Source organism: Rhinopithecus roxellana, chromosome 8, assembly GCF_007565055.1.
Source record: "Rhinopithecus roxellana isolate Shanxi Qingling chromosome 8, ASM756505v1, whole genome shotgun sequence".
Lineage (NCBI taxonomy): Eukaryota > Metazoa > Chordata > Mammalia > Primates > Cercopithecidae > Rhinopithecus > Rhinopithecus roxellana.
This window is the reverse complement of record NC_044556.1, coordinates 5,616,180-5,643,057: the sequence shown is the minus strand read 5'-3', so window position 1 is coordinate 5,643,057 and position 26,878 is coordinate 5,616,180. Positions and strand designations below refer to the sequence as shown.

The 26,878-nt window shown below is 45.0% G+C and overlaps 1 protein-coding gene across 3 annotated transcripts; it reads right to left on the bottom strand.

Annotated features, from left to right (window-relative positions):
- On the bottom strand, window positions 1–26,878 carry ZNF562 (zinc finger protein 562). 3 transcript variants are annotated; one of them, XM_030936613.1, is made up of 7 exons: window positions 26,385–26,877; window positions 26,002–26,087; window positions 9,185–9,338; window positions 7,856–7,944; window positions 5,856–5,982; window positions 4,399–4,505; window positions 1–1,103 (listed from the first exon to the last, which is right to left on the bottom strand). In XM_030936613.1, exons 3-7 carry the CDS (start codon window positions 9,207–9,209, stop codon window positions 171–173), a joined length of 1,281 nt encoding a protein of 426 aa, XP_030792473.1. In that variant the 5' UTR covers window positions 9,210–9,338; window positions 26,002–26,087; window positions 26,385–26,877; the 3' UTR covers window positions 1–170. The 3 variants fall into 3 exon arrangements, with proteins under 3 accessions (XP_030792473.1, XP_010372107.1, XP_010372105.1); XM_010373805.2 differs by lacking the exon at window positions 26,002–26,087 and having other exon boundaries at window positions 9,185–9,286; window positions 26,385–26,878; XM_010373803.2 differs by lacking the exon at window positions 26,002–26,087.

Below are 26,878 nucleotides of genomic sequence, written 5' to 3'. Positions count from 1 at the left end.
ACCTCGTGATCCGCCCCCCTTGGCCTCCCAAAGTGCTGGGATTACGGGCGTGAGCCACTGCGCCCGGTCTGCTTTCCCACATTCTTTACATACGAGGGGTTTCTCTCTGGTATGAGTTCGCAGGTGAACATTAGGGGTAATACAGAAAAGCCTTCCCACGTATCTTGCGTTTACCTTTCTCCACTGTGAGTTTTCAAATGTTTACTACGATGGGAAGAAGTAATGAAGGTCTTCCCACATTCAACACATTCATAAGGCTTCTCTCCTGTGTGAATTCTTCTATGTTGAGTAAGGGTTGAAGATCTATTGAAGGCTTTCCCACATTCCTTACACTGATAGGGTTTCTCTCCAGTGTGATTTCGTATGTGTATAGCAAGGCCTGTGTATTGAGTGAAGGCTTGGCCACATTCCTTACATTCATAGGGTTTTATTCCAGTGTGAGTTCTTACATGTTGAGTAAGGTGAGTCGATCTAGTGAAGGCTTTCCCACATTCCGTACATTTGTGTGGTTTTATTCCAGTGTGAATCTGAATGTGAACATTAAAGGATGAGGAATTTCTAAAGGATCTTCCACATTCTTTACATTCAAAGGACTTCTCTCCTTTATGAGTTTTCGTATGTGCAGAAAGTTGAGAAAAATTACTGAAGGATTTCCCACAATTCTTAGTCTTTTCGGATTTCCTTCCAGTATGAACTGTTACACACTGCTTTAGGTGTGAGGAAGGTGTGATAGCTCTCTCACATTCCTGAAATTCACAGAGTTTCTCTCCAATGTGGATTCCCATGTGATTATCAAGGCTCGCAAAATACTTAAAGCCTTTTCCACATTCCTTACATTTGTATGGTTGTCTTCCATTGAGAATTTCAAGATGTACAGCAAGACCTGGAGTTAGGGTGAAGACTTTTCCACATGGATTAAATTTGGAAAGTTCCTGTCCAATAGAGGTTTCCTTGTGCACACTGAGGACGTCTTTTCCGTAACAATTACCCTCAGAAGTGTTCCCTCCATTCTGAGCTCTCATGTGTGTCTTAAGGCAAAACTGTTCACTGAAGACCTCTCCACAATTCTCACAAAGTTTCCATCCACTGTAGCTTCTTGTCTGCTGAGGAGGGGATAAAGGATTTAAAACATTTTCAGACATATAAAGAGATTTCACCCATCTGAACACATAAACATTATTTTGATGACAATTATTATTTTACTTTTTAATGTTTAATTTTCTTTTTTTTTTTTTTTGAGACAGAGTCTTCTTCTATCTCCCAGCCTGCAGTACAGTGGTACAATCTCTGCTAACTGCAACCTCCACCTCCCAGGCTCAAGTGATCCTGATGCCTCAGCCACTCAAGTAGCTGGAAATACAGTTGTGCACTACCGCACCGGGTAATTTTTCTATTTTTTTGTAGACATGGGTTTTGCCAAGTTGCCCAGGCTGGTCTCAAACTCCTGAGTTCAGGTGAACTGCCTGCCTCAGCCTCCCAAAGAGGTAAGATTACAGGCGTGACCCACCATGCACGGCATGTTTTACTTTGTTCAGAGTTGGGGTTTTGCTCCATTGCCTGGGCTTTAGTGCACTGCTGTGATCATGGCTCACTGTAACCTCAAATGCCTGGCTGGGTTCAAGTGACCATCCTGCCTTAGATTCCTGTGTAGCTAGGACTATAGGCATGCACCATCATGCCTGGCCAATCTTTTTATTTATTTATTTATTTATTTTTGAGATGGAGTCTCACTTTGGCTGGAGTGAACTGTCACAATTTCAGCTCACTGCAACCTCCACCTGCTGGATTCAAGTGGTTCTTCTGCCTCGGCCTCCCGAGTAGTATGTGCAACCACACCCAGCTAATTTTTGTATTTTTACTATAAATGGGATTTCACCGTGTTGGCCAGAGTGTTCTCAAACTCCTGACCTTTTTTTTTTTTTTTTTTTTTTTTTTTGAGGCGGAGTCTCGCTCTGTCGCCCGGACTGGAGTGCAGTGGCCGGATCTCAGCTCACTGCAAGCTCCGCCTCCTGGGTTTACGCCATTCTCCTGCCTCAGCCTCCCTAGTAGCTGGGACTACAGGTGCCCGCCACCTCGCCCGGCTAGTTTTTGTATTTTTAGTAGAGACGGGGTTTCACCGTGTTAGCCTGGATGGTCTCGATCTCCTGACCTCGTGATCCGCCCGTCTCGGCCTCCCAAAGTGCTGGGATTACAGGCTTGAGCCACCGCGCCCGGCCAAACTCCTGACCTTGTGATCCGCCCACCTCAGCCTCCCAAAGTGCTGGGATTATAGGCGTGAGCAACTGTGCCCGGCCTCAATTTATTTTTATAGAGACAGGGTCTTGCTATGTAGCCTTGGCTGGTCTCAAACTCTTCAAGAAACCCCCCGTCTCAGCCTCCCAAACTGCTGAGATTACAACCATGAGCTGCCAAGTCAGCCTACTTAGATAAATATAATTTTTACAATTTTTCTTCCATAGTCTCATTTTCTGCCCTCTTGATTTCTTGCCAGAATTCTATGCCACTGGCTCTAATTGTTCAACACAAACAAACAAACAAACAAAACACTGTCTTTTTTTGATTGTTGGGGGTGGCTTAAGACAAGGTCTCACTCTGTCACCCAGGCTGTGTACCATGGCACAATCACAGCTCATTGCAGCCTTAATCACCCAGGCTCAAGCCATCATCCTGCCTCAGTCCCCCGAGGAGCTTGGATTACAGACGCATGCCAACATGCCTGGCTAACTTTTTGTTTTTTTTGTAGAGACAGGGTCTCCCTGTTGCCCAGGCTGGTCTTGATCTCCTAGACTCAAGCAATTCTCCTGCCTCAGCTTCCCCAAGTGTTGGGATTACAGGCGTCAGCCATTGCAACCAGTCAAATTGTGTAGATTTTCATGAAACTGTTTAAATCGTCAATGTCTAGTTACATATGTGGGAATGTGTACTTGTGGGTATTTTGAAGTGACAAGTTATACAGGTATGGAACATCACAAAATTCACCACATTCAGACTCTCTCTCCAGAGACCCTGCTCCCTCAAGGGTGTAGGCTACTTCTCTCTCAAGTATCTCTCATTTGTGCTGTTTCTTTTTCACTGCAAACTCCACCTCCCAGGTTTAAGCAATTCTGCTACAGCCTCCCAGGTAACTGGGATTACAGGTGCCCGCCACCAAACCTGGCTAATTTTATATTTTTAGTAGAGATAGAATTTCACCATGTTGGTCAGGCTGGTCTCGAAGTGATCCACCCACCTCGGCAACCCAAAATGCTGGGATTACAGGACTCACTTTCTTTTCTGACTTCCCCCCCTTTTTTTTTTTGAGACAGAGTCTCACTCGGTCACCTGGGCTGGAATGCAGTGGTACAGTCTTGGCTCAATGCAACCTGTGCCTCTGAGTAAGTGATTGTCCTGCCTCAGCTTCTAGAGTAACTGGGATGACAGGTGCCCACCACCACATGCAGCTAATTTTGTTATTTTTAGTGGAGATGGAGTTTCACCATGCCGGCCAGGCCTGTCTCAAACTCCTGACCTCAAGTGATCCACCTACCTTTGCCTCCTAAAATATTGAGATTACAGACATGAACCACCACATCCAGGCTCTTTTTAAAATCAGAGATGGGATCTTGCTATACTGCCTAGGCTGGTCTTGAACTCCTGGGCTCAAATGATGCTCCCACCTCAGCCTCCCAAGTAGCTGGGATTACAGATGTAAACCACACCACTAACTGGGCTGATTTTCTAGAATGGAATTCTCCATCTTTTCTGAGAGAGGAAATTAAGAAATATCCCTCATGGCCTGGCACGGTGGCTCACGCCTATAATCCCAGTACTTTGGGAGGTCGAGGCAGGCGGATCACGAGGTCAGATCAAGACCATCTTGGATAACACAGTGAAACCCTGTCTCTACTAAAAATACAATAAATTAGCTGGGTGTGGTGGTGCACACCTTTAGTTCCAGCTACTTGGGAGGCTGAGGTGAGAAAATCGCTTGAACCTGGGAGTTGGAGGTTGCAGTGAGCTGAGATGGTGCCACTGCACTTCAGCCTGGCAGAGCGAGACTCCATCTCAATAAAAAAAGAAGAAAAAGGCCGGGCGCGGTGGCTCAAGCCTGTAATCCCAGCACTTTGGGAGGCCAAGACGGGCGGATCACGAGGTCAGGAGATCGAGACCATCCTGGCTAACTCGGTGAAATCCCGTCTCTACTAAAAATACAAAAAACTAGCCAGGCGATGTGGCCTGTAGTCCCAGCTACTCTGGAGGCTGAGGCAGGAGAATGGCGTGAACCCGGGAGGTGGAGCTTGCAGTGAGCTGAGATCCGGCCACTGCACTCCAGCCTGGGCAACAGAGCAAGACTCTGTCTAAAAAAAAAAAAAAAAAAAAAAGAAGAAGAAAAAAAGAAACATCACTCATGAATCTTACCATTTGTATGCCAGTGAATATTTGATTCTTCAAAAAACCCTGCTGAAGTGATGACCGTTTCGTTCTAGGTTGTATTTCCCATTCTGAAGTTAAGCAGAAAAAGAAATCTAAGGGTTTAGAGAAGAAATGTGTTAGTTTAAAATGACTCATTTGTCCTTGTTTTCAAATTAAACACAGTAAGAAAATAAAAGCCACAGGCCAGGCACGGTGGCTCACGGCTGTAATCTCAGCACTTTGGGAAGCTGAGGCGGGTGGATCACAAGGTCAAGAGATCGAGACCATCCTGACCAACATGGTGAAACCCCATCTCTACTGAAATATTAAAAAAAAAAAAAAAAAAAAAAAAAATTAGCCGGGCATGTTGGTGCGTGCCTGTAGTCCCAGCTACTCGGGAGGCTGTGGCAGGGGAACCACTTGAACCCAAGAGGTGGAAGCTGCAGTGAGCCGAAATCAAACCACTGAACTCCAGCCTGGGTAACAGAATGAGACTCCATCTCAAAAAAAAAAAAAAAGAAAAGAAAAAAGGAAAAAGAAAATAAAAGCAAAAGAACCTTGAGGATTTTGGTATGTCAAAAATTTGGCTATTAAGGATGTGGGGTTTATTACATAACTGATGTGTTTAGATAGTTTATTACAAACTGTTTCTGCGAAAACTACAACTGATGGGGAACAGGAAGAGAAGATTATGAGGAAAGGAAAGTAGGAAAGATCAGGATAAAGAGCAAATATCAAAATAATAAACTTAACAGAAAAACAGAACAGCTACGAGAGGCTGAGACAGGAGAATGGCAAGAACCCGGGAGGCGGAGCTTGCAGTGAGTAGAGATAGCGTCACTGTACTCCAGCCTGGGTGACAGAGCAAGACTCCGTCTAAAAAAAAACAAACAAAAAACAGAACAGGTAGTTTCGTTTGACTAGATGGAAAATAAAAGAGATAATCTGAAAGTCTGAGAAAAATAGCTTAAATCTTCTGAGGAAAAGTGGATCTTTAAAAATCTTTTTTTTTTTTTTTTTGAGTTGAAGTCTCACTGTCGCCCAGGCTGGAGTGCAGTGGCGCAGTTTCAGCTCACTGCAACCTCCGCCTCCCGGGTTCACGTGATTCTATTGCCTCAGCCTCCCGAGTAACTGGGACTACAGGCGTGTGCCACCGTGCCTGGCTAATTTTTTGCATTTTTAGTAGAGACAAGGTTTCACCGTGTTAGCCAGGCTGGTCTTGATTTCCTGACCTCGTGATCTGCCCACCTCGGCCTTCCAAAGTGCTGGGATTACAGGCGTGAACCACCGTGACCGGCCTAGTCTTTATTTTTAGGATTTTTTTTTTTAGAGATGAGGTTTCACAGTGTTGCCAATGCTAGTATCAAACTCCCAAGCTCCAGCGATTCTCCCACCTCAGCCTCCCAAGTATCTGGGACTACAGGTGCAGGCTACCACGCCAATCAAAATGATGTTAGTCTTACCCACAGAGGCCAGGTTCATGTAGTTCTCCAGCATCACATCTCTGTAGAGGTATTTCTGAGTTGTGTCCAGTAAAACCCACTCCTCTGGCGTGAACTCCACAGCCACATCATCAAACATCACTGAATCCTAAATCATCAAACACATGCTGGTTTGAGCCAATGAACACTTCCACCAGTGCTCAGTGGAGAATGAGGAAGGGGAACCTTATACTCACTTATACGTGGTTCTCACATCTCCCATTACCTACTCCAGGGTTTAATGTCTCAGGAGCTCTTGTGTCTAAACACTCAAGGTTGACCTACAGGCATATGCCTTGAACAGCCTTTTGTGTGTGTGTGACAGAGTTTTGTTCTTTCAGCTCAGGCTGGAGGGCAATGGCGCAATCTCGGCTCAGTAGAACCTCCACCTCCTAAGTTCAAGTGATTCTCATGCCTCAGCCTCCCAGGTAGCTGGGATTACAGGCACACAACACCATGCCTGGCTAATTTTTGTACTTTTAGCAGAGATGGGGTTGCACCACATTGGTCAGGCTGGTCTCAAACTTCTGACCTCCGGTGATCTGCCCACCTTGACCTCCCAAAATGCTGAGATTATAGGCGTGAGCCACCTTGCCCATCCGAACAGCACTTCATAAAAATTTTTTAAAATCTTTTTTGTCTGATCTATTTATTTTTAATTTTTAAATTTTAGAATTTTTATTTTTGACTAGAACACTACTTCCTAAACATAAATTTTTATCTGTCTAGCATCTATCTATCCAATCTGTTTGTTTGTTTATATATAAAGACAGGGTCCCACTGTGTTGCCGAGGCACAATTGCTGCTTACTGCAGCTTCCATCTCCTGGGCTGAAGTGCTCCTCCCACCCCAGCCTTTTGAGTAGGTGGAATTACAGGCATGAGCCACTGCACACTGCTTACACTTTATCTCAGCACAACCAGGTTAGGAGCTCTTCTGTCCCATTGGTCTCTATGCAGCACACTCCTGAGCACACTGCAGATACCTGATAAATGCTGATGAGTAAATAAATTATTTGATAAAAGGACACTTTCATCTGCCTTATCACCTGTCACCCCACCCAGCGATGTAAGAAAGATGCAGTTGGCACCATGAAAGTCATGCTTAAATCGGCCGGGCGCGGTGGCTCAAGCCTGTAATCCCAGCACTTTGGGAGGCCGAGACGGGCGGATCACAAGGTCAGGAGATCGAGACCATCCTGGCTAACACGGTGAAACCCCGTCTCTATTAAAAAAAAAAAAATACAAAAAACTAGCCGGGCGAGGTGGCGGGCGCCTGTAGTCCCAGCTACTCGGGAGGCTGAGGCAGGAGAATGGCGTAAACCCGGGAGGCGGAGCTTGCAGTGAGCTGAGATCCGGCCACTGCACTCCAGCCTGGGCGACAGAGCAAGACTCCGTCTCCCAAAAAAAAAAAAAAAAAAAAAGGCCGGGCGCGGTGGCTCAAGCCTGTAATCCCAGCACTTTGGGAGGCCGAGACGGGCGGATCACGAGGTCAGGAGATCGAGACCATCCTGGTCTACACGGTGAAACCCCGTCTCTACTAAAAAATACAAAAAACTAGCCGGGCGAGATGGCGGGCGCCTGTAGTCCCAGCTACTCGGGAGGCTGAGGCAGGAGAATGGCGTGAACCCGGGAGACGGAGCTTGCAGTGAGCTGAGATCCGGCCACTGCACTCCAGCCTGGGTGACAGAGCGAGACTCCGTCTCAAAAAAAAAAAAAAAAAAAAAAAAAAAAAAAAAAAAAAAAAAAAAAAAAAAAAAGAAAGTCATGCTTAAGTAGCAATTACTAAGTTACCAGGATGATTTTCAAGTTAACACTTTATGTATAGGAGATTTCATTTCCTGGGGAAATTCATCTGGGGACTCAGTCCTTGAGTAAGGCTTCATTTGCTTAAGACAACTCTGGAGATGAGTCTATCTAGAAGGAAATGTGTCTATTGGATGCAAGTATGTCATTTTGTACAATCGTACATTTTCTGTTTACCTGATAAGAATTTGCCAGGTAGTCCTCCACCATCCTTTCTACCTTCGTCTCTTCTTCAAAAGGGCAGACTGGTTCTCTGGAAAAAAACCCTAGTGGACAAGTAAGAAGGCATTGAGAAGCCAGAGCTGCCCATCCTTCCCACATTCTCATGCCTAGAAGTCATTCCATCCTAGCTTGAAATTCCCATATATTCCTGCACACTCGAGAAAACTGCACACACACAACACTGCCACGAAATGCCATAGTAGTCCTGTGTCAGCTAGACCCAGAAAAGCAGATGTGGGCCGAGCTGCCTGTTGGGTAAAGGGTAATAGTTTCATTTTACAAGAAAACTTACACCCTGAAAAATGTGACTCTCTATCTGCCCATAGTAGTAACACCCACGAAGCTTATGTAGCATTTCCTAAGGCACACGAACCAGGGCTGAATTCTAAAACAGCATCCTGGCTGGGCACAGTGGCTCATGCCTGTAATCCCAACATTCTGGGAGGCCAAGGCGGGCAAATCACTTGAGGTCAGGCATTCAAGAGCAGCCTGGCCAACATGGCAAAACCCCATCTCCACTAAAAAAAAAAAAAAAAAAAAAAATTACAGGAGGGTGAGGCAGAGAATTGCTTGAACCTGGGAAGTTGAGGTTGCAATGAGTTGAGATCATGCAACTGCACTTCAGCCTGGGTGACAGAGTGAGACTCCGTCTCAGAACAAACAAACAAAAAAAATTAGCTGGGCAAGGTGATGCGTGCTTGTGGTCCCAGCTACTTGAGAAGCTGAGGCAAGAGAATTGCTTGAATCCAGGAGGCGGAGGTTGCAGTGAGCCGAGATTACACCACTGCACTCCAGCCTCGGTGACAGAGCAAGATTCTGTCTCAATAAATAAATAAACATAAATAAAATAAAACAGCATTCTGTGTCTCACTTCAATTCCTTGTAAAAGAACTAGCAGCGGCCGGGCGCGGTGGCTGATGCCTGTAATCCCAATACTTTGGGAGGCCGAAGCGGGCAAATCACCTGAGGTTGGGAGTTCAAGACCAGCCTGACCAACGTGGAGAAACCCCGTCTCTACTAAAAATACAAAATTAGGCTGTAGTCCCAGTGACTTGGGCGGGTGAGGCAGGAGAACTGCTTGAACCCAGGAGGTGGAGGTTGTGGTGAGCTGAAAGATCGCGCCTTTACGCTCCAGTCTGGGCAACAAGAGCAAAATTCCATCTAGAAGAAGAAGAAAAAAAAAAAAAAGCAGCATGCCTGTTCAGGCCCAGCTCACTGGACTCTTATGTTGTAGAGGGCGACCTAAAGCAGAATCTCTGAAAAAGAGCATCAACAAGGACTTACCAAGGGACAAATCAATGGCTGACATCCTCTGAACCTGATGGTGAGGTGTGCCTCAATGCTGTCTTCCTTGATGCCAAGATCGCCTTAGGGCAGCTTACGAATCTAGGTGAATAGAGGCAATCCCATTCTTCTCTGTATAGAGTTATCTGAGGTCCTGTCCATACCAATCATCAAATAACAAGCATCAAACATCAGTCACTGAATATTAAGCATGAGATTTCTCTCTGCAGGTGACAGATGTGAAAGCCACCAAAAACCAGCCGGGCGCGGTGGCTCAAGCCTGTAATCCCAGCACTTTGGGAGGCCGAGGCGGGCGGATCACAAGGTCAGGAGATCGAGACCATCCTGGCTAACACGGTGAAACCCCGTCTCTACTAAAAAAATACAAAAAACTCGCCGGGCGCGGTGGCTCAAGCCTGTAATCCCAGCACTTTGGGAGGCCGAGACGGGCGGATCACGAGGTCAGGAGATCGAGACCATCCTGGCTAACACGCTGAAACCCCGTCTCTACTAAAAACTACAAAAAACTAGCCGGGCGATGTGGCGGCGCCTGTAGTCCCAGCTACCCGGGAGGCTGAGACAGGAGAATGGCGTGAACCCGGGAGGCGGAGCTTGCAGTGAGCTGAGATCCGGCCACAGCACTCCAGCCTGGGCGACAGAGCGAGACTCCGTCTCAAAAAAAAAAAAAAAAAAATACAAAAAACTAGCCGGGCGAGGTGGCGGGCGCCTGTAGTCCCAGCTACTCGGGAGGCTGAGGCAGGAGAATGGCGTGAACCCGGGAGGCGGAGCTTGCAGTGAGCTGAGATCTGGCCACTGCACTCCAGCTTGGGTGACAGAGCGAGACTCCGTCTCAAAAAAAAAAAAAAAAAAAAAAGAAAGCCACCAAAAACCATACACTTGGTATCACCACTCAGTAATGATAGCATTAATAACAGCAACTGATATTTACTGAGGATTAGTGTGTCAGAAGCAGCTCTGGTAGCTTTATATATACGTGCTCAATCATCATAACCATCCTTCCCAATAGCTATCATTACCTCTATCTATCTATGAACCTATCTATCGAGATAGGGTCTCACTCTGTTGCCCGGGTTTAAGTGCAATGGCACAATCACAGCACTCTGTAGCCTAGACCTTCCGGGTTCAAGTGATCGCTCCCACCTCAGCCTCCTGAATAGCTGGGACCACAGGTGTATATCATCAAGCCTTATTTTATTATTAGTATTATTATTGTTATTTTGAGACAGAGTCTTACTGTTGCCCAGGCTAAAGTGCAGTGGCATGATCTTGACTCACTGCACCCTCCGCCTCCCAGGTTCAAGCGATTATCAGGCCTCAGCCTCCTGAGTAGCTGGGATTACAGGTATGCACAACGATGCCTGGCTAATTTTTATTTATTTATTTATTTATTTTTTAGACAGAGTCTTGCTCTGTCGCCCAGGCTGGAGCGCAGTGGCATGATATCCGCTGACTGCAAGCTCCGCCCCGTGTTCATGCCATTCTCCTGCCTCAGCCTCCCGGGTAGCTGGGACTACAGGCGCCCGCCACCACGCCCGGCTAATTTTTTTGTATTTTTAGTAGAGACGGGGTTTCACCGTGTTAGCCAGGACGGTCTCGATCTCCTGACCTAGTGATCCGCCCGCCTCGGCCTCCCAACCGTGCCTGGCCAATGCCTGGCTAATTTTAGAGACAGGGTTTCGCCATGTTGGCCAGGCTGGTCTTGAACTCCCATCCTTAAGTGATTCTCCCACTTCAGCCCCCAAAGTAGCTGGGACTACAGGTGCACGCCACTGGGTCCAGCTACTTTTTTGTATTTTTAGTAGAGACAGGGTTTCACCAGGTTGCCTAACCTGGTTGCAAACTCCTGGGCTCAAACAATCCTCCCACCTTGGCCTCCCAAAGTGCTGGGATAATAAGCATGAGCCACCGTGCCTGGCCCATTACCTCTATTTAATACTGAAAAAAACCTACATTCAAATAATTCTAGTAATTGGTCTGATATTTGACCCTAGAGCCTGATCTCCTGTGGATACTGTTACCCCCTAGTATGACCAGAAGACAGTTCAGACCTGCACAGAATAATTCAGCAGTCACCAGCCATGTGTTATTGATAACTTCATTATGTACCTAAGATGACTGAAGAACAGAATTTAAAATATTCAAAAGATGGCCAAGCGCAGTGGCTCACAAGTGTAATCTCAGTACTTTGGGAGGCTGAGGCAGGCAGATCACCTGAGGTCAGGAGTTCAAGACCAGCCTGGCCAACACAGCAAAATCCCGTCTCTGCTAAAAATACAAAAATTAGCCGGGCATGGTAGCACATGACTGTAATCCCAGCTATTCAGGAGGCTGAGGCAGGAGAATTGCTTGATCCCGGGAGGCAGAGGTTGCAGTGAGCCGAGATCACGCCACTGTGTTCCAGCCTGGGACATAGAGTGAGGCTCCATCTCAGAAAAAAAGAAAATAGAGCAGGGTGCAGTGGCTCGTGCCTGTAATCCCAGCACTTTGGGAGGCTGAGGTGATGGATCACAGGTCAGGAGATCGAGACCATCCTGGCTAACACGATGAAACCCTGTCTCTACTAAAAATACAAAAAAATTAGCTGAGCTTAGGCCGGGCGCGGTGGCTCAAGCCTGTAATCCCAGCACTTTGGGAGGCCGAGACGGGCGGATCACGAGGTCAGGAGATCGAGACCATCCTGGCTAACACAGTGAAACCCCGTCTCTACTAAAAAATACAAAAAACTAGCTGGGCGTGGTGGCGGGCGCCTGTAGTCCCAGCTACTCGGGAGGCTGAGGCAGGAGAATGGCGTAAACCTGGGAGGCGGAGCTTGCAGTGAGCTGAGATCTGGCCACTGCACTCCAGCCTGGGCGACAGAGCGAGACTCCGTCTCAAAAAAAAAAAAAAAAAAAATTAGCTGAGCTTGGCAGCATGCACCTGCAGTCCCAGCTACTGGGGAGGCTGAGGCAGGAGAATCGTTTGAACCTGGGAGGTGGAGGTTGCAGTGAGCCAAGATCACGCCACTGCTCTCTAGCCTGGGAGACAGTGAGACTCCATCTCAAAAAAAAAAAAAAAAAAAAAAAAAGAAAAAAGAAAAGAAAAGAAAATATAGACAATAAACAGAGTGGCCCTGAGCTGACGCCATATTCTGGGGACCCAAAAGACCACTGTGGGCCACTACGAAAGTGGAAGCTTATGGTAGTCAGGTGGCAGATGGTGACTTAACACATTTGTACTTACTGAGGTCCCACTGGAACTATGGACCCATTCCATCATTATTTCCCCAGTTCCTGAATATATAATTGAAATACATGAATTTTTGGGTACTAGCAGCATCCCTAAAATTGGCTGAGTAGTAAGGCGAGGAACATTATGGTAGAAAATGAAAACTGAAGGCATTCGGAATTCCCCATCCCCTAAGATAATAAACTAGAAGTAAAACCTTCCTGTGGAACTGCAAAGAATAATGTCACTATAAAGGACTTGAAAGACCCCAGGGTCATGAAACTCACCACATCTTCATTATCATTAAACACACTACTCCGCCTTGTGCAGAAGTCACATGGATCTTGGAGAATGACTGGACTACCGTAAACTTAATCACATGGTCACCCCAATTGTAGCTGTTGTCCTTTTTACTTGGGGGCGGGGGGCAGAGTCTCACTCTGTTACCCAGGCTGGAGTGCAGTGGTGCAATCTTGGCTCACTGCAACCTCCACCTCCCGGGTTCAAGCGATTCTCCTGCCTTAGCCTTCCCAGTAGGTGGGACTACAGCGCATGCCACCACGAGTGGCTAAGTTTTGTATTTTTAGTAAAGATGGGGTTTCACCATATGGGCTAGGCTGGTCTTGAACTCCTGACCTCAAGTGATTTGCCCGCCTTGTCCTCCCAAGGTGCTGGGATTACAGGTGTGAGCCACCGGGCCTGGCCAGCTGTTGTTCTAAATGTAGTATCTTCACTGAAAAGAATGAGCACAACAGTTGGCACTGGGTAGACAACTAATGTAGATAATTGCCTTATCTCTATGCCAATTTGAAAAAACAGCCAGAATTGGCCGGGCGCGGTGGCTCACGCCTGTAATCCCAGCACTTTGGGAGGCCGAGGCGGGTGGATCACGAGGTCAGGAGATCGAGATCCTCCTGACTAACATGGTGAAATCTCGTCTCTACTAAAAATACAAAAAAAAGAAAAAAAAAAAGTTAGCCAGGCGTGGTGGCGGGTGCCTGTAGTCCCAGCTACTCGGGAGGCTGAGGCAGGAGAATGGCGTGAACCTTGGAGGAGGAGCTTGCAGTGAGCCAAGATTTCGCCACTGCACTCCAGCCTGGGTGACAGAGCAAGACTCTGTCTCAATAAAGAAAAAAGAAAAAATAGCTAGAATCACTCGCGGCCTCCAGACTGCATAAATTCTCCTTCCTGTTCACTTCCAAAATATAGCCCTCAATGTTCCTGACATTCCAAAAATCATCACACTGGTTGTGTAGATCTTTTTTTTTTTTTTGAGACAGAGTCTCACTCTTGTCACCCAGGCTGGAGTGCAGTAGCATGATCTCTGCTCACTGCAACCTCCACCACTGTATCTGTTGTTCTTTTTTCTTTTTTTTTTCCTGAGACGGAACATTCCAACATTATCTTGTACATTTCTTGCACTGTTTAGCTCATGAATGTAATCATATATGTGATCTAAGGACTTCTGGGTTTCTGCTGTTTTTGAAAAGTTTCTCAGGGCCGGGTGTGGTGGCTCACACCTGTAATCCCAGCACTTTGGGAGGCTGATGCAGGTGGATCACCTGAGGTCAGAAGTTCAAAACCAGTCGGGAGCAGTGGCTCACGCCTGTAACCCCAGCACTCTGGGAGGCCAAGGCGGGTGGATCACAAGGTTAGGAGATCGAGAACATCCTGGCTAACATGCTGAAACCCCATCTCTACTAAAAATACAAAAAAATTAGCTCGGTGTGGTAGCACGTGCCTGTATTCCCAGCTACTCAGGAGACCGAGGCAGGAGAATCACTTGAACCCGGGAAGCGGAGGGGTGGAGGCTGCAGTGAGTGGAGATTGTACCATTCCACTCCAGCCTGGGTGACAATGTGAGACTCCATCTCAAAAAAAAAAACAATCTCATTACTTCTTTCAGTAATTTCCCATTTGCTTTTTCTATTCTCTCATTCTCGAATGCCTTGTAGCTGGATATTGAAACTTTTTGCTTAACTCATGTTATTTAATTTACATCATTTCCAGCACTCTTCTTTTTAAACTGAATCCTGTGAAAAATTCCTCAATCTTTGAGATCTTTCTTCTTTTTGAATTTGAGTAGCTACTGCTATGAATTTCCCTCCTAGCACTGCTTTCACTGTATCTGTCCATTCAGGCTGCTATAACAGAACACCAGACTGGTGGTTAATAAACAACATAAATTTATTTCTCCCAGTTCTGGAGATTAGGTCAAAGACCAAGGTACAGTCAGATTCAGTATCAGGTGAAGGCCCTTTTCCTGGTTCACAGACAGCCATCTTCTTGAAGTAACCACATACAGAAGTGGCATGGGATCTCTTTGGGGTATCTTCCGTGAGGGGATAATCCCATTCTGCAGAGCCCTCATGACCTCATCACGTCCCCAAGTTCCCAGCTCCTAATACAATCACTTTGGGAGTTAAGGTGTCAACATATGCAAGTCTGAGGAGACAAAAATTTAGACCACAGCAACATCTCATACATTTTGGTACGCCATGTCTTCGTTTTCATTTTTCTCAAGATGTTTTCTACTTTCCCTTGTGGTTTCTTGCTTCACCCATTGGTTGGTAAGGAGTGTGCTGCTTATAATAAAACATATTTGTGGGCTGGGCTTGGTGGCTCATGCCTGTAATCCCAGCACTTTGGGAGGCCAAGGCGGGAGGATTACCTGAGGTCGGGAGTTAGAGACCAGCCTGACCAACATGGAGAAACCTTGTCTGTACTAAAAATACAAAAAATTAGCTGGGTGTGGTGGTGGCGCATGCCTGTAATCCCAGCCACTCAGGAGGCTAAGGTGGGAAAATCACTTGAACTCGGGAGGCAGAGGTTGTGGTGAGCCGAGGTCGCGGAACTGCACACCAGCCTGGGCAACAAGAGCAAAACTCCATTTCAAAAACCAATAAACAAACAAAAACAAACAAACAAACATATTTGTGAATTTTCCAGTTTTCCTTCTGCTTTTCACTTCTTGTTTCATTCTATGTGTTTGGAAATGGTACTTTGCATTTCAGTCTTTCACATTTCATTAAGACTTGTGTGGACTAACATATGGTTTCTCCTGGAAACTATTCCACATATGCTTGAGGAAAACGTGTTCTCTTCTGTTGTTGGGTGGGTTGTGCCTGTTAGAGCCAACTGGTATATAGTACTTGTCCTCTTTCCTTTTTGATATTATGGGTGGCTGTCCTACCTATTAAATTGAAAGTGGTATATTGAGGTCTCCAATTGTTATGCAGAACTGTCTATTTTTCCCTTTAATTTTGCCAATATTTACTTCATGTATTTTAGGCTCTGATGTATGATACATATGTTTATACTTTTTTTATCTTCTTGATTTTACCTTCTATCAATATATACTGTCATTCACTGTCTCTTCTATCAGCTTTTGACTTCAAGTTTACTTTGTCTGATATTAGTGCATCCAGCCAAGTTCTCTTTAGGGTACTATTTGCATGGAATTATCTTTTTCCATTATTTAACTTTCAACCTTTTTTGTCTTTAGATCTAAAGTGAAGGACAGCTGGGCGTGGTAGCTCACACCTGTAATCCCAGCACTTTGGAAAGCCTGGGCAGGTGGATCACCTGAGGTCAGGAGTTCGAGACCAGCCTGGTCAACAAGGTGAAACCCTTTCTCTACTAAAAATACAAAAATTAGCTGGGCGTCATGGTGGGCACCTGTAATCCCAGTTACTCGGGATACTGACGCAGGGAGAATTGCTTGAACTCAGAAGGTGGAGGTTGCAGTGAACCGAGATCTCACCATTGCACTCCAGCCTGGGCGACAGAGTGAGACTGCATCTCAAAAACAAATAAACAAACAAAAAACCAAAACAAAACAAACAGTGAAAGAAAATATACAGTTGGATTGTGTATTTTAATCCATTTTGCCAAATTACGACCTTAGATTGGAGAAGTTAACTCATAAACCCTTCATATAATTACCAATAAAAAAGACTTACTTTGCCACTGTTGTTTTCTGTGTGTCTTATAGCTTTTTTGTCCGTCATTTTCGAAATTACTGCTTTTTCTGTTAATTTTTTTTGTAGTGACGTATTTTTTTCTTCTCATTTTGTGTATATTCTATTGATATTTTCTCTGTATTTACCATGGGGATTAAATATAACATCCTAACATCCACTGCACGGTCCACTTTTCCAGGCCTCACTCCTCTCCCATGCTGTTCTTACTACATACAATATAGGGAAAATTCTACTTAGGGGAATTTTAAAAGCAATTAAACTTTTCAACCACAGAAATTGAGAGGCCACAAGCCGTCACGGACAGTAAGACACATGGAAAGACAATCTCATTTTCATGTCATTCATTTCAATTTCTCTGCTAGTATGAATTCTCTTGTGTGATTCAAATGATTCTCCTGCCTCAGCTTCCCAAGTAGCTGGCGGTGGCTCATACCTGTAATTGCAGCACTTTGGGAGGCTGAGGCGGGTGGATCACAAGGTCAAGAAATCAAGAACATCCTGGCCAACATGGTGAAACCCTGTTTCTACTGAAAATACAAACATTAGCTGGGTGTGGTGGCGTGTGCCTGAAGTCCCAGCTACTCAGGAGGCTAAGGTTGGAGAATCTTGAACCTGGGAGGTGGAGGTTGCAGTGAGCCAAGATCGCACCACTGCACTCCAGCCTGGGGACAGAGCAAGACTCTGTCTTATTTAAAAAAAAAAAAAAAAAAAAAAAAAAAAAAAAAAAGAGGGTTTCTGTGGCTACAAAGAAGTGAAAAAACTCCAAGGAGATGGTAAGAGAATCAAATTTCCATATCCACGACACCTTTCTCCTTAATCTGCCCAGCACCAAGAATGTGGAAAATTTCTACCAATTCACAGTTTCTACACTGGAAAAAACTGAGATCAAGGTGGACAACCACCTTCTCCACCATCCTAGGTTTCCTGGTAAAAGATCAGTCCCTCCCTGTCTCAACCTACAGGAAGCATCCCAAGTGTCTGAAGGGAGAAACATCCCTGACGACATCCAGGGACAAAGAAGGGAGGCAGGACTACCATCGCCAGCCCTGGAAACGCTGTTTTCTAACTTGGCCAAAGGAGAAGTCAAATCAGAGTGGCTGTTCAGGTACAACATACGGTAGGGGTATGCTACACAGGTCCCTGGGCAGAACACACAGCCAGCCTTCCCACATCGCTGGATATGCCCTTTGGGACTCCCCAATTCTGGATGGGCAGTATTCTTGACTGTTTGCTAGAACAGAAGCAAACATGGGTTTAAGATTCCATCTAGTGCTGAAAAGGAGGCAGTGACCTAGGGAAATTATAAAGAAAGGAAATCATTTTGGGAGGCTGACACAGGCAGATGGCTTGAACTCAGGAGTTCAAGACCAGCCTGGGCAACATGATGAAAACCTGTCTCTACTAAAAAGTACAAAAAGTAGCCAGGTGTGGTGGCATGCACCTCACCTACTCGGGAGACTGAGGTGGGAGGATTGCTTCAAGCATGGGAGGTAGAGGCTGCAGTAAGCCATGATCGTACCACTGCACTCCAGGCTAGGTGACAGAGAGAGAGAGCTTGTCTAAAAAAAAAGAAAAGAAAAGAAAAAAAAAAACCAAAAGAATTTAAGAGGCTGGGTGCTATGGCTCATGCCTGTAATCCCAACATTTTGGGAGACCAAGGCTGTGGCTCATGCCTGTAATTCCAACATTTTAGGAGGCCAAGGCAGGTGATCACCGGAGGTCAGGAGTTCGAGACCAGCCTGACCAACATGGAGAAATCCCGTCTCTACTAAAAATACAAAATTAGGCATAGTGGCACATGCCTGTAATCCCAGCTACCTGGGAGGCTGAAGCAGGAGAATCGCTTGAACCTGGGAGGCAGAGGTTGTAGTGAGCCAAGATCGCACTATTGCACTCCAGCCTGGGCAACAAGAACAAAGCTCCGTCCCCAAAAAACAAAAACATTACACAATGGAACATTGTTTTGGTTTTGGTACGTTGACAAACCAACATCTATGGGATAAAAGTAGTACTAGCGGAGAAGTTTATGGCAATAAACAGGTACAGAAAAAAGGAGAAAAATTAAAAAAAAAAAAACCAACTTAATGATACCCCTTAAGATACTAGAAAAGCAAAAACAAACCAGATTCAAAATTAGTAGAACAAAAGAATAAAGACCAGAGCCAAAATAAACAAAATTGAGAATAAAAAACAATACAGAAGATCAATACAACGTAAAGTTGATTACTTGAAAAGATAAACAAAATCAACCTTCAGCTACACTAAGAGGAAAAAAATGACCAAAAAATAAAAAATGAAAAAGAAAACAGAACAGAAACCACAGAAATACAACCAATCATTAGAAACTATTGTGAAAAACTATATGCCGACAAACTGAAAAGCCTGGAAGAAATGGACAAATTCTTGGGCGCGTACAACTACCAAGATCGAACCACGAAGAAACAGAAAACCTCAACACACCAATAACAAGATTGAAGCCATAACAAAATGAATCCCGTGAAAGAAAAGCCCAAGACCTGATGGCTTCACTGCTAAATCCTACCAAAAACTTAAAGAACTAATAGCAACACTACTTGAACTCCTCAAAAAAAATTGAAGAGGAGAGAATATTTCCAAACTTAGTCTACGAAGTGAGCATTATTCTCATATCAAAACCCAGACAAGAGCACAACAACAACAACAACAACAAAATACAGGCCAATATCACTGATGAACATACCTGCAAAAATTCTCACCAAAATACTAGCAAACCAAATTCAATGCATTAAGAAAATAATTCACCACAATCAAGTGAAATTCATCCTAGAAATACAAGGATGGTTCAACATATGCAAATCAATAAATGTGACATACCAAATTAACAGAACCAAGAACAAAAACCATATGAGATTTCCACAGATGCTGAAACACCATTCAATAAAATTCAATATCCCTTTTTGACAAAAGTCCCCAACAAACTGTGTATAGAAGGAATATACCTCAAAATAACAAGGCCATATATGACAAACCCACATCCAACATCATACTGAACAGGGAAAAACTGAAAGTTTTTCCTCTGAGATCTTGAATGAACAAGGATGTCCAGTTTTACCACTTTTATTCAACATAACACTAGAAGTTCTAGCCACAGCAATTAGGCAAGAGAAACAAATAAAGGGCATCCCAACTAAAAAAGAAGTCAAATTAGCCTTGTTTGCCAATGACATGACCTTTTTCTCCTTAGAAACAGGGTCTCCCTCTGTTGCCCAGGCTGGAGTGCAGCTGTGATCACAGCTCATTGCAGCCTTGATCTCCTGGGCTCAAGCGATACTCCTGCCTCAGCCTCCCGAATAGCTAGAACCACAGGCATGTGTGACAATGCTAACTTTTCTTTTTTTTTTCTTTTTTAGAGATTAGGGGCAGAGGGGTCCTCAATATATTACCCAGGTTGGCCTTGAACTCCTGATTTCAAGTGATCCTCTTGCTTTGACCTCCTACAGTGCTGGATTACAGGCATGAGCCACCATGCTCAGCTGACACAATCTTATCTTTAGAAAAACCTAAAGACTCCACCAAAAACCTGTTAGAACTGATAAACAAATTCAGTAAAGGTTCAGGACATAAAATCAACATATAAAAAATCAGTTGCATTTATATACGCCAATGGTGAACAATCTAAAAAAGAAATCAAAGAAGTAATCACATTTACAATAGCTGCAAAGAGTATAAAATGCCAGCACCAGGCAGGATGACTCATAATTGTAATCCCAGAATTCTGGGAGGCTGAGGTGGGAGGATTGCTTAAGCCCAGCAGTTCAAGACCAGCCTGGGCAACATGGCACGGCTCGGTCTCTATTAAAAAAAAAAAAAAAAATTAGCCAGGCATGATGGCATACACCCGTAGATCCGGCTACTCAAAAGAGGCTGAGGCAGGAGGACCCCTTGAGCCCAGGAGTTCAAGGCTGCTGCATGAGCTACGATTGCACCACTGTACTCCAGCCTGGGCAACAAAGTGAGACTCCACCTATGAAAAAAAGAGAAAATAAAAAGTAACTAAAAGTGTGAAGGAGCTATACAAGGAAAACTGTAAAACACTGATGAAACAAACTGTAAAGGATACAGAAAAAAATGGAAAGATATCCCATGCTTCTGGATTAGAAGAATATTCTTAAAATGACAATACTACCCAAAGCAATTTACAATTAAGAGAAACCCTTATCAAAATACCAATGACATTCATCACAAATATAGAAAAAAAAATCCTAAAATTTATATGCAACCACAAAAGACTTCAAACAGCCAAAGAAATACTGACCAAAAAGAACAAAGCTGGAATCATCACACTGCCTGACTTCAAAATATACTGCAAAGCTATCATAACCAAATCAGCATGATACTGACATTAAACACACACACACACACACACACACACACACACACACACACACACACACACACAAATCAATGGAGGAGAACAGAGAACCTAAATACAAATCTACACATTTACAGACAACTCATTTTCAACAAAGGCACCAAAAGCATACAATGGGAAAATAATAGTCTTTTCAATAAATGCTGCTGGGAAAACTGAATAACCATACGCAGAATAAAACTAGATGCCATCTCTCAGCATAAAAAAAATAAAGTCAAAACAGATTAAAGACTTACATTTAACACCTGAAACTATAAAACTAGTAGAGGAAGACACTGGGGAAACAATCCAGGACATTGGTCTGGATAAAGATTTCTTTGGAAGACCTCAAAAGCACAGGCAACAAGAGCAAAAATAAACATATCAGATTACATCAAGCTAAAAAGCTTCTCCACAGCAAAAGAAACAATCAACAAAGTGAACAGACAATCTACAGTATGGGAGAAAATATTTACAAACTATCCACCTCAGATTAATAATCAGAATATATAAGGAACTCAAACTTGATAACGAAAAAAAATCCAATTAAAAAAATCGGCAAAAGGACAGAATAGATGTTTCTCAAAAAAAAAAAGACATACAAATGGCCAACAGGTACATGAAAAAATGCTCAACATCACTAATCATCAGAGAAATACAAATCACACATAACCACAATGAGATATCATCTCACCTCATTTAGAGTGGCTTTTCGAAAAAAGACAGGGAATAACAAATGCTGATGAGGATGTGGTGAAAAGTTAATCCTTGTATGCAGTTAGTGGGAATGTAAATTAGTACAGCCACTACAGAGAACAATATTAAGGTGTGGTGGTTCATGCCTGTAATCCCAAAACTTGAGGCTGCGGTGGGAGATCACTTGAGCCCAGGAGTTCCAAACCAGGCTGGGCAACACAGCAAGACCTGTCTGTACACACATGCACACACAAAACCTGTCTGAACCTGGCAAGACCTGTCTGCGCGTGCACACACACACACCCCCACACACACAACCAGTCACAGACAGTGGCTCATGCCTGTAATCCCAGCTCTTTAGGAGGCCGAGGCGGGCAGATCACTTGAGGTCAGGAGTTTGAGACCAGCCTGGCCAACAAGGTGAAACTCCGTCTCTACGGAAAATACAAAAATTAGCTGGGCATGGTGGCGTGCACCTGTAGTCCCAGCTACTCCAGAGGCTGAGGTAGGAGAATTGCTTCAACGCGGGAGGCAGATGTTGCAGTGAACCAAGATCGTGCCACTGCACTCCAGTCTGAGTGAGAGTGAGATTCTGTCTCAAAAAATCAAACAAACAAACAAAAAAACTTAGCCAGGTGTATTAGTGGAGGCCTGTAATCCTGGCTACTCAGGAAGCTGAGGTGGGAGGATCACCTGAGCCCAGGAAGTCAAGGCTGCAGTGAGCCATGATTATGGCATGGCACTCTAGTCTTGCTGTGTCACCCAGACTAGAGTTGGAGGCAACATATACATTTGCAGGTGCTTTAAGGAGCCCACAGTTACCTGTAAGGATTCTAGTTTCAATTGTAGGCAAGAGCAATTTCAGGCAGCACCGCAAGCTTCCCAAGCACTTGGTCCACCTAATCCAGCAGACCCAATGATACTCAACATGTCCATGTTAAATAGCATGTTATTTATTGGAAGACTCTGGCATGCAGCAACAGAAGATGTAGAGTACAGCCCTCTGGTATTCCAGAGTCAATCCATGTCCTCTTGTGCAGATTAACTGTTTTTTGTTTTTTTTTTGAGAAAGAGGTTGTGATTTGCCACTAGTGCATGATAGAGAATGCACAACTAATCATGGGACATGAAGTAACTAAGGCAGAACTGAGTAATTTGAGACTTTCTGGTCTCCAAAGCATGAAGTACATACTGTCACCCATTATCAAACAACGGTTGTCAGCTTCTCCTCTGGACCCAATTCTAAGTTTGTAGGAAATCGCATGGCATAATGGAATATTTACACACACCATGAGAATCCAATCAGAAATATCTGATTGTATGACTTTCTAAGAGAGTGTGACTCTCTGGAAGTCAATATAATAGACAATAATAACTTCTAGGTAAAAAAGACACTGAAGACACTAACAATTGCAATGTAAAACTCTTGAATGGATCTTAGATCCAAAAACACCCAAGAGCATATGTTGAATCAATGCGCAGAACTTCACTTATTATGCAAAGCAGACATTAGAGGACATTATTTTTTATTTAAGTGAAATACTGGCATTGTGGTTTTAGTATGACAGTGCCTTTTAGGAGCTGCATTACCAAGTATTTTTAACGGTTAAGCATCGCATGTACAATTTATGCTCAATTTACACTCAAATTATTCACCATAAGATTTGCCTAAGGAGAAAGAAAAAAAGCACAATGCTAAAAAATTAAGTAAATCTACTAGACTGGGTATGTCAGATGTTTAAGCTTTCCTTAGGATCAAATTTTTCAGAAAAAAAATATAAAAACTACACTTAGTCCAAACATGCTCTTAATAATAATAAATCATATAGATACTAGATATCTTATTACAGTGATACTAGAAAAATATTCTGATTATAATAATAAATAATTCTAGTGTCAGTGTAATAAAGCCTCCATCCTTTCTTCCTGGTTCCTGGAGGCCCCTGTTTTGAAGCTGTGGGGAAGTACAGACCTAAGAACTTCAGATGAAGAGAATAGTTCAGTATTATGGCCTTCCTTTTTTCTTTTTTCTGAGACAGTTTCGCTCTTGTCGCCCAGGCTGGAGTGCAGTGGCAGGATCTCGGCTCAATGCAACCTCCGCCTCCCGGGTTCAAGCGATTCTCCTGCCTCAGCCTCTGGAAGCTGTGTAAGATACAATATATTTCTCTGAATTTCTCTTCAAAAGTTCAGCTTGTGGGCCGGGCGCGGTGGCTCAAGCCTGTAATCCCAGCACTTTGGGAGGCCGAGACGGGCGGATCACGAGGTCAGGAATCGAGACCATCCTGGTTAACACTGTGAAACCCCGTCTCTACTAAAAAATACAAAAAACAAGCCGGGCGAGGTGGCGGGCGCCTGTAGTCTCAGCTACTAGGGAGGCTGAGGCAGGAGAATGGCGGTAAACCCGGGAGGCGGAGCTTGCAGTGAGCTGAGATCCGGCCACTGCACTCCAGGCCGGGCGACAGAGCGAGACTCCATCCCAAAAAAAAAAAAAAAAAAAAAAGTTCAGCTTGTTAACTTCCTTGTTCTTTGTTCTCAAACTCAGCTTTCCGGTTCTCCATGCCTCCTTGCCTCTAGTTACTGTAAACAACCTTCCCGTCAGCTCTAAGCAATAACTCACCTCTGTTCCCTTGGCTACCCATTCTGCACCTATTCCACTCTTGGAAACCGCACATCCCACCATTGTGACTCACACATCACTCTACCCTTCCTTATTTGGGGAAAATATTCACAAATAGTCAATAGGGTCAGTTTAGATTGTGCAGTCCGACCCCAACCCATGGGGGGGCTGGTGACACAGAGGTAGGGACCCTGTGTTAGAAATAAAAATCCCTTCCCCTCCCTTATGCGGTGTACTCTTGCCATCACTCCATCCATGAGACTTACCCTTCTTTTTTTTTGAGACGGAGTCTTGCTCTGTCACCCAGGCTGGAGTGTAGTGGCCGGATCTCAGCTCACTGCAAGCTCCGCCTCCCGGGTTTACGCCATTCTCCTGCCTCAGCCTCCCGAGTAGCTGGGACTACAGGCGCCCGCCACCTCGCCCGGCTAGTTTTTTGTATTTTTAGTAGAGATGGAGTTTCACCATGTTAGCTAGGATGGTCTCGATCTCCTGACCTCGTGATCTGCCCGTCTCGGCCTCCCAAAGTGCTGGGATTACAGGCTTGAGCCACCGCGCCCGGCCGAGACTTACCCTTCTATAGAAGTAAATTGTGTTGCTGAGAAAACTTTTGCCTGAGTGCTGGTTTCACTTTGCAGCACCAAGCATTTTATTTTTTTATCTCCAACAGCTGGGATTACAGGGGCCCGCCACCACGCCCGGCTAATTTTTGTATTTTTAGTAGAGACAGGGTTTTACCATGTTGGCCAGGCTGGTCTTGACCTCCTGACCTCAGGTGATCTACCTGCCTCTGCCTCCCAAAGTGCTGCGATTATAGGTGTGAGCCAGCGCGTCTGGCTGGGCTTTCTTAAGTAGAAAGGCTTGCAGCTGGTAACAACTAGAAAAAAAAATAACCTGCAAGAAAATAAAAATAAAAAACTAAAGGCTTACAGTCTACACGTGTTCATATTTACATACAAAAATAGGCACAGCCTAAACAACTATATGTTTTTTCCAGCTGAATGTAACGTTTCAAAAATAAGTGGCAAGTGGATCACTTGAGGTCAGCAGCTCGAGACTAGCCTGGCCAACATGGTGAAACCCCGTCTCTACCAAAAATATAAAAAATTAGCTGGGTGTGGTGGTGCACGCCCAGAATCCCAGCTACTTGGAGGCTGTGGCAGGTGAATCATGTTATACATAAAGTTTCAGTGCCACAAAAAAAATAGCACTTGAATATAAAATTTTTTCTCAGCAAGGCAATTTACTTCTACAGAAGGGTGTGCCCTCACAGATGGAGCAATGGTGAACGCACACCAGGACAAGGGAGGGGAAGGGGTTCTTATTCTTGAGGAATGTGGCCCCTGCCGCTGTGTCGTTCCCCTATGGCTAGGGTTAGACCCCACAGGCTAAACTAATTCCGACTGGCTAATTTAAAGAGAGTGACGGGGTGAGTGGCTTGGTGGGAAAAATGGTTGTAACAGACCAGTAAATTGGGAAGAGTCAGGGTGGAAAATGACTCAGGGCGGAGCAGATAATAGAAATGAGTCTGGCTGGAGCAGGTAATCAGAATGAGTCAGGGTGGAGCAGGAAATCAGAATGAGTCAGGGTGGAGCAGGTGATGGAAAAGGTTGCTTTACGGGGAAGTTTAAAAGTAGATGGCAAAGAATTAAACATACTGACATATTGATTCTTTAGAAAGAAATTTAAAACTCTTATCTAACAATCACTTGAACCTGGGAGGTGAAAGTTGCAGTGAGCCAACATCGTGCCACTGCACTCCAGAGTGGGTGACAGAATAAGACTCCAAAAAATAAAAATAAAAAAAGTAAAGGACATCAAGGCAACGCTAGATTCTCAGATGAGGTATTTTTTAGCACATGAATGGAAGTCACAGCCCTCTTGAAACCATTTTTCTGCCGGTGCTCACCAGGTACACGCCGGAAGAGCCAGGTTCCGGACGCGGAAGGTTGCGGGGCCAGAGCCAACCTCACCAGAAAGGTAGAAATCCTTTTCCTTTCGGAAAGAAAAAAACACACAAAGGTTGCTTTCCAAGCTTTTCAAGAGGGGAGCACAGCGGATGAAAGCACTCAAGAAAACACCCCGCGGAGGCAGGACAAACACACTTCCGAACGGGGCTCCTGACAGGGATAGATGAAGTGTGCGGCCTCTCCGAACTGGCCAGAAGCCGCATCCCGAGGGCCGAGGGCCAGTGAAAGAAAGCGGATCCGACAGGCTCCTGGGCGACCGCGCCCAGTCCTTCCTTTGCCGCCCCCCTGCTAGCTCCAGGACCCCCAAGCAGGTGGAACTCACCACAGCCCGGGTGGATTCCACCAGAATAAAGGCGAAATGGCACTGACCATGCGGAACCACAGCCGGTAAAGATGGCGGTGGCGCGCTGACGTTACTTCCGCTCCGAGCCTCCGGCCGGGTGGGGCTCCAGAACTTGAGTTTCAGCCACGTAGGACCTGATCGAACACAGAAATTCCAGTTTCCTTCTTCGTGGGTGCGGATGGGCCTGGGGTTGGCTCAGGGAGCGGGATGCAGAAACAGGTTCAGAGAAAAAGATGAGGTTAGAACCTGGCCTCTGGAGGAAACTGTGGGCGAGGGGTGGGGCCCTTACTTGGGGGCGGTTTAGAGGTGGGATCCGGTCTAGCCCGCGTTTCAGGTGGCCAGAAGGGCTGGAAGGGCGAGGATGGGGGATAGGACGCACCCCAGAGGATGCTCCTCCAAAGCTAATCCCAGGCGGGCTCGGTGGCCTTCCAGCACTTTGGGAGGCAGGTGGATAGCTTGAGTCCAAGAGTTCC

Excerpts from the sequence above, each read along its gene's own strand:
- ZNF562 (XM_010373805.2), bottom strand. The coding sequence starts at position 9,209 with ATGTCAGCCATTGATTTGTCCCTTG. Across the intron at positions 5,983-7,855 it reads ACCTGGCAAATTCTTATCAG|GATTCAGTGATGTTTGATGA; the intron begins GTAAACAGAAAA and ends TTGATGATTTAG. Across the intron at positions 4,506-5,855 it reads CATGAACCTGGCCTCTGTGG|ATTTCTTTTTCTGCTTAACT; the intron begins GTAAGACTAACA and ends CTAAACCCTTAG.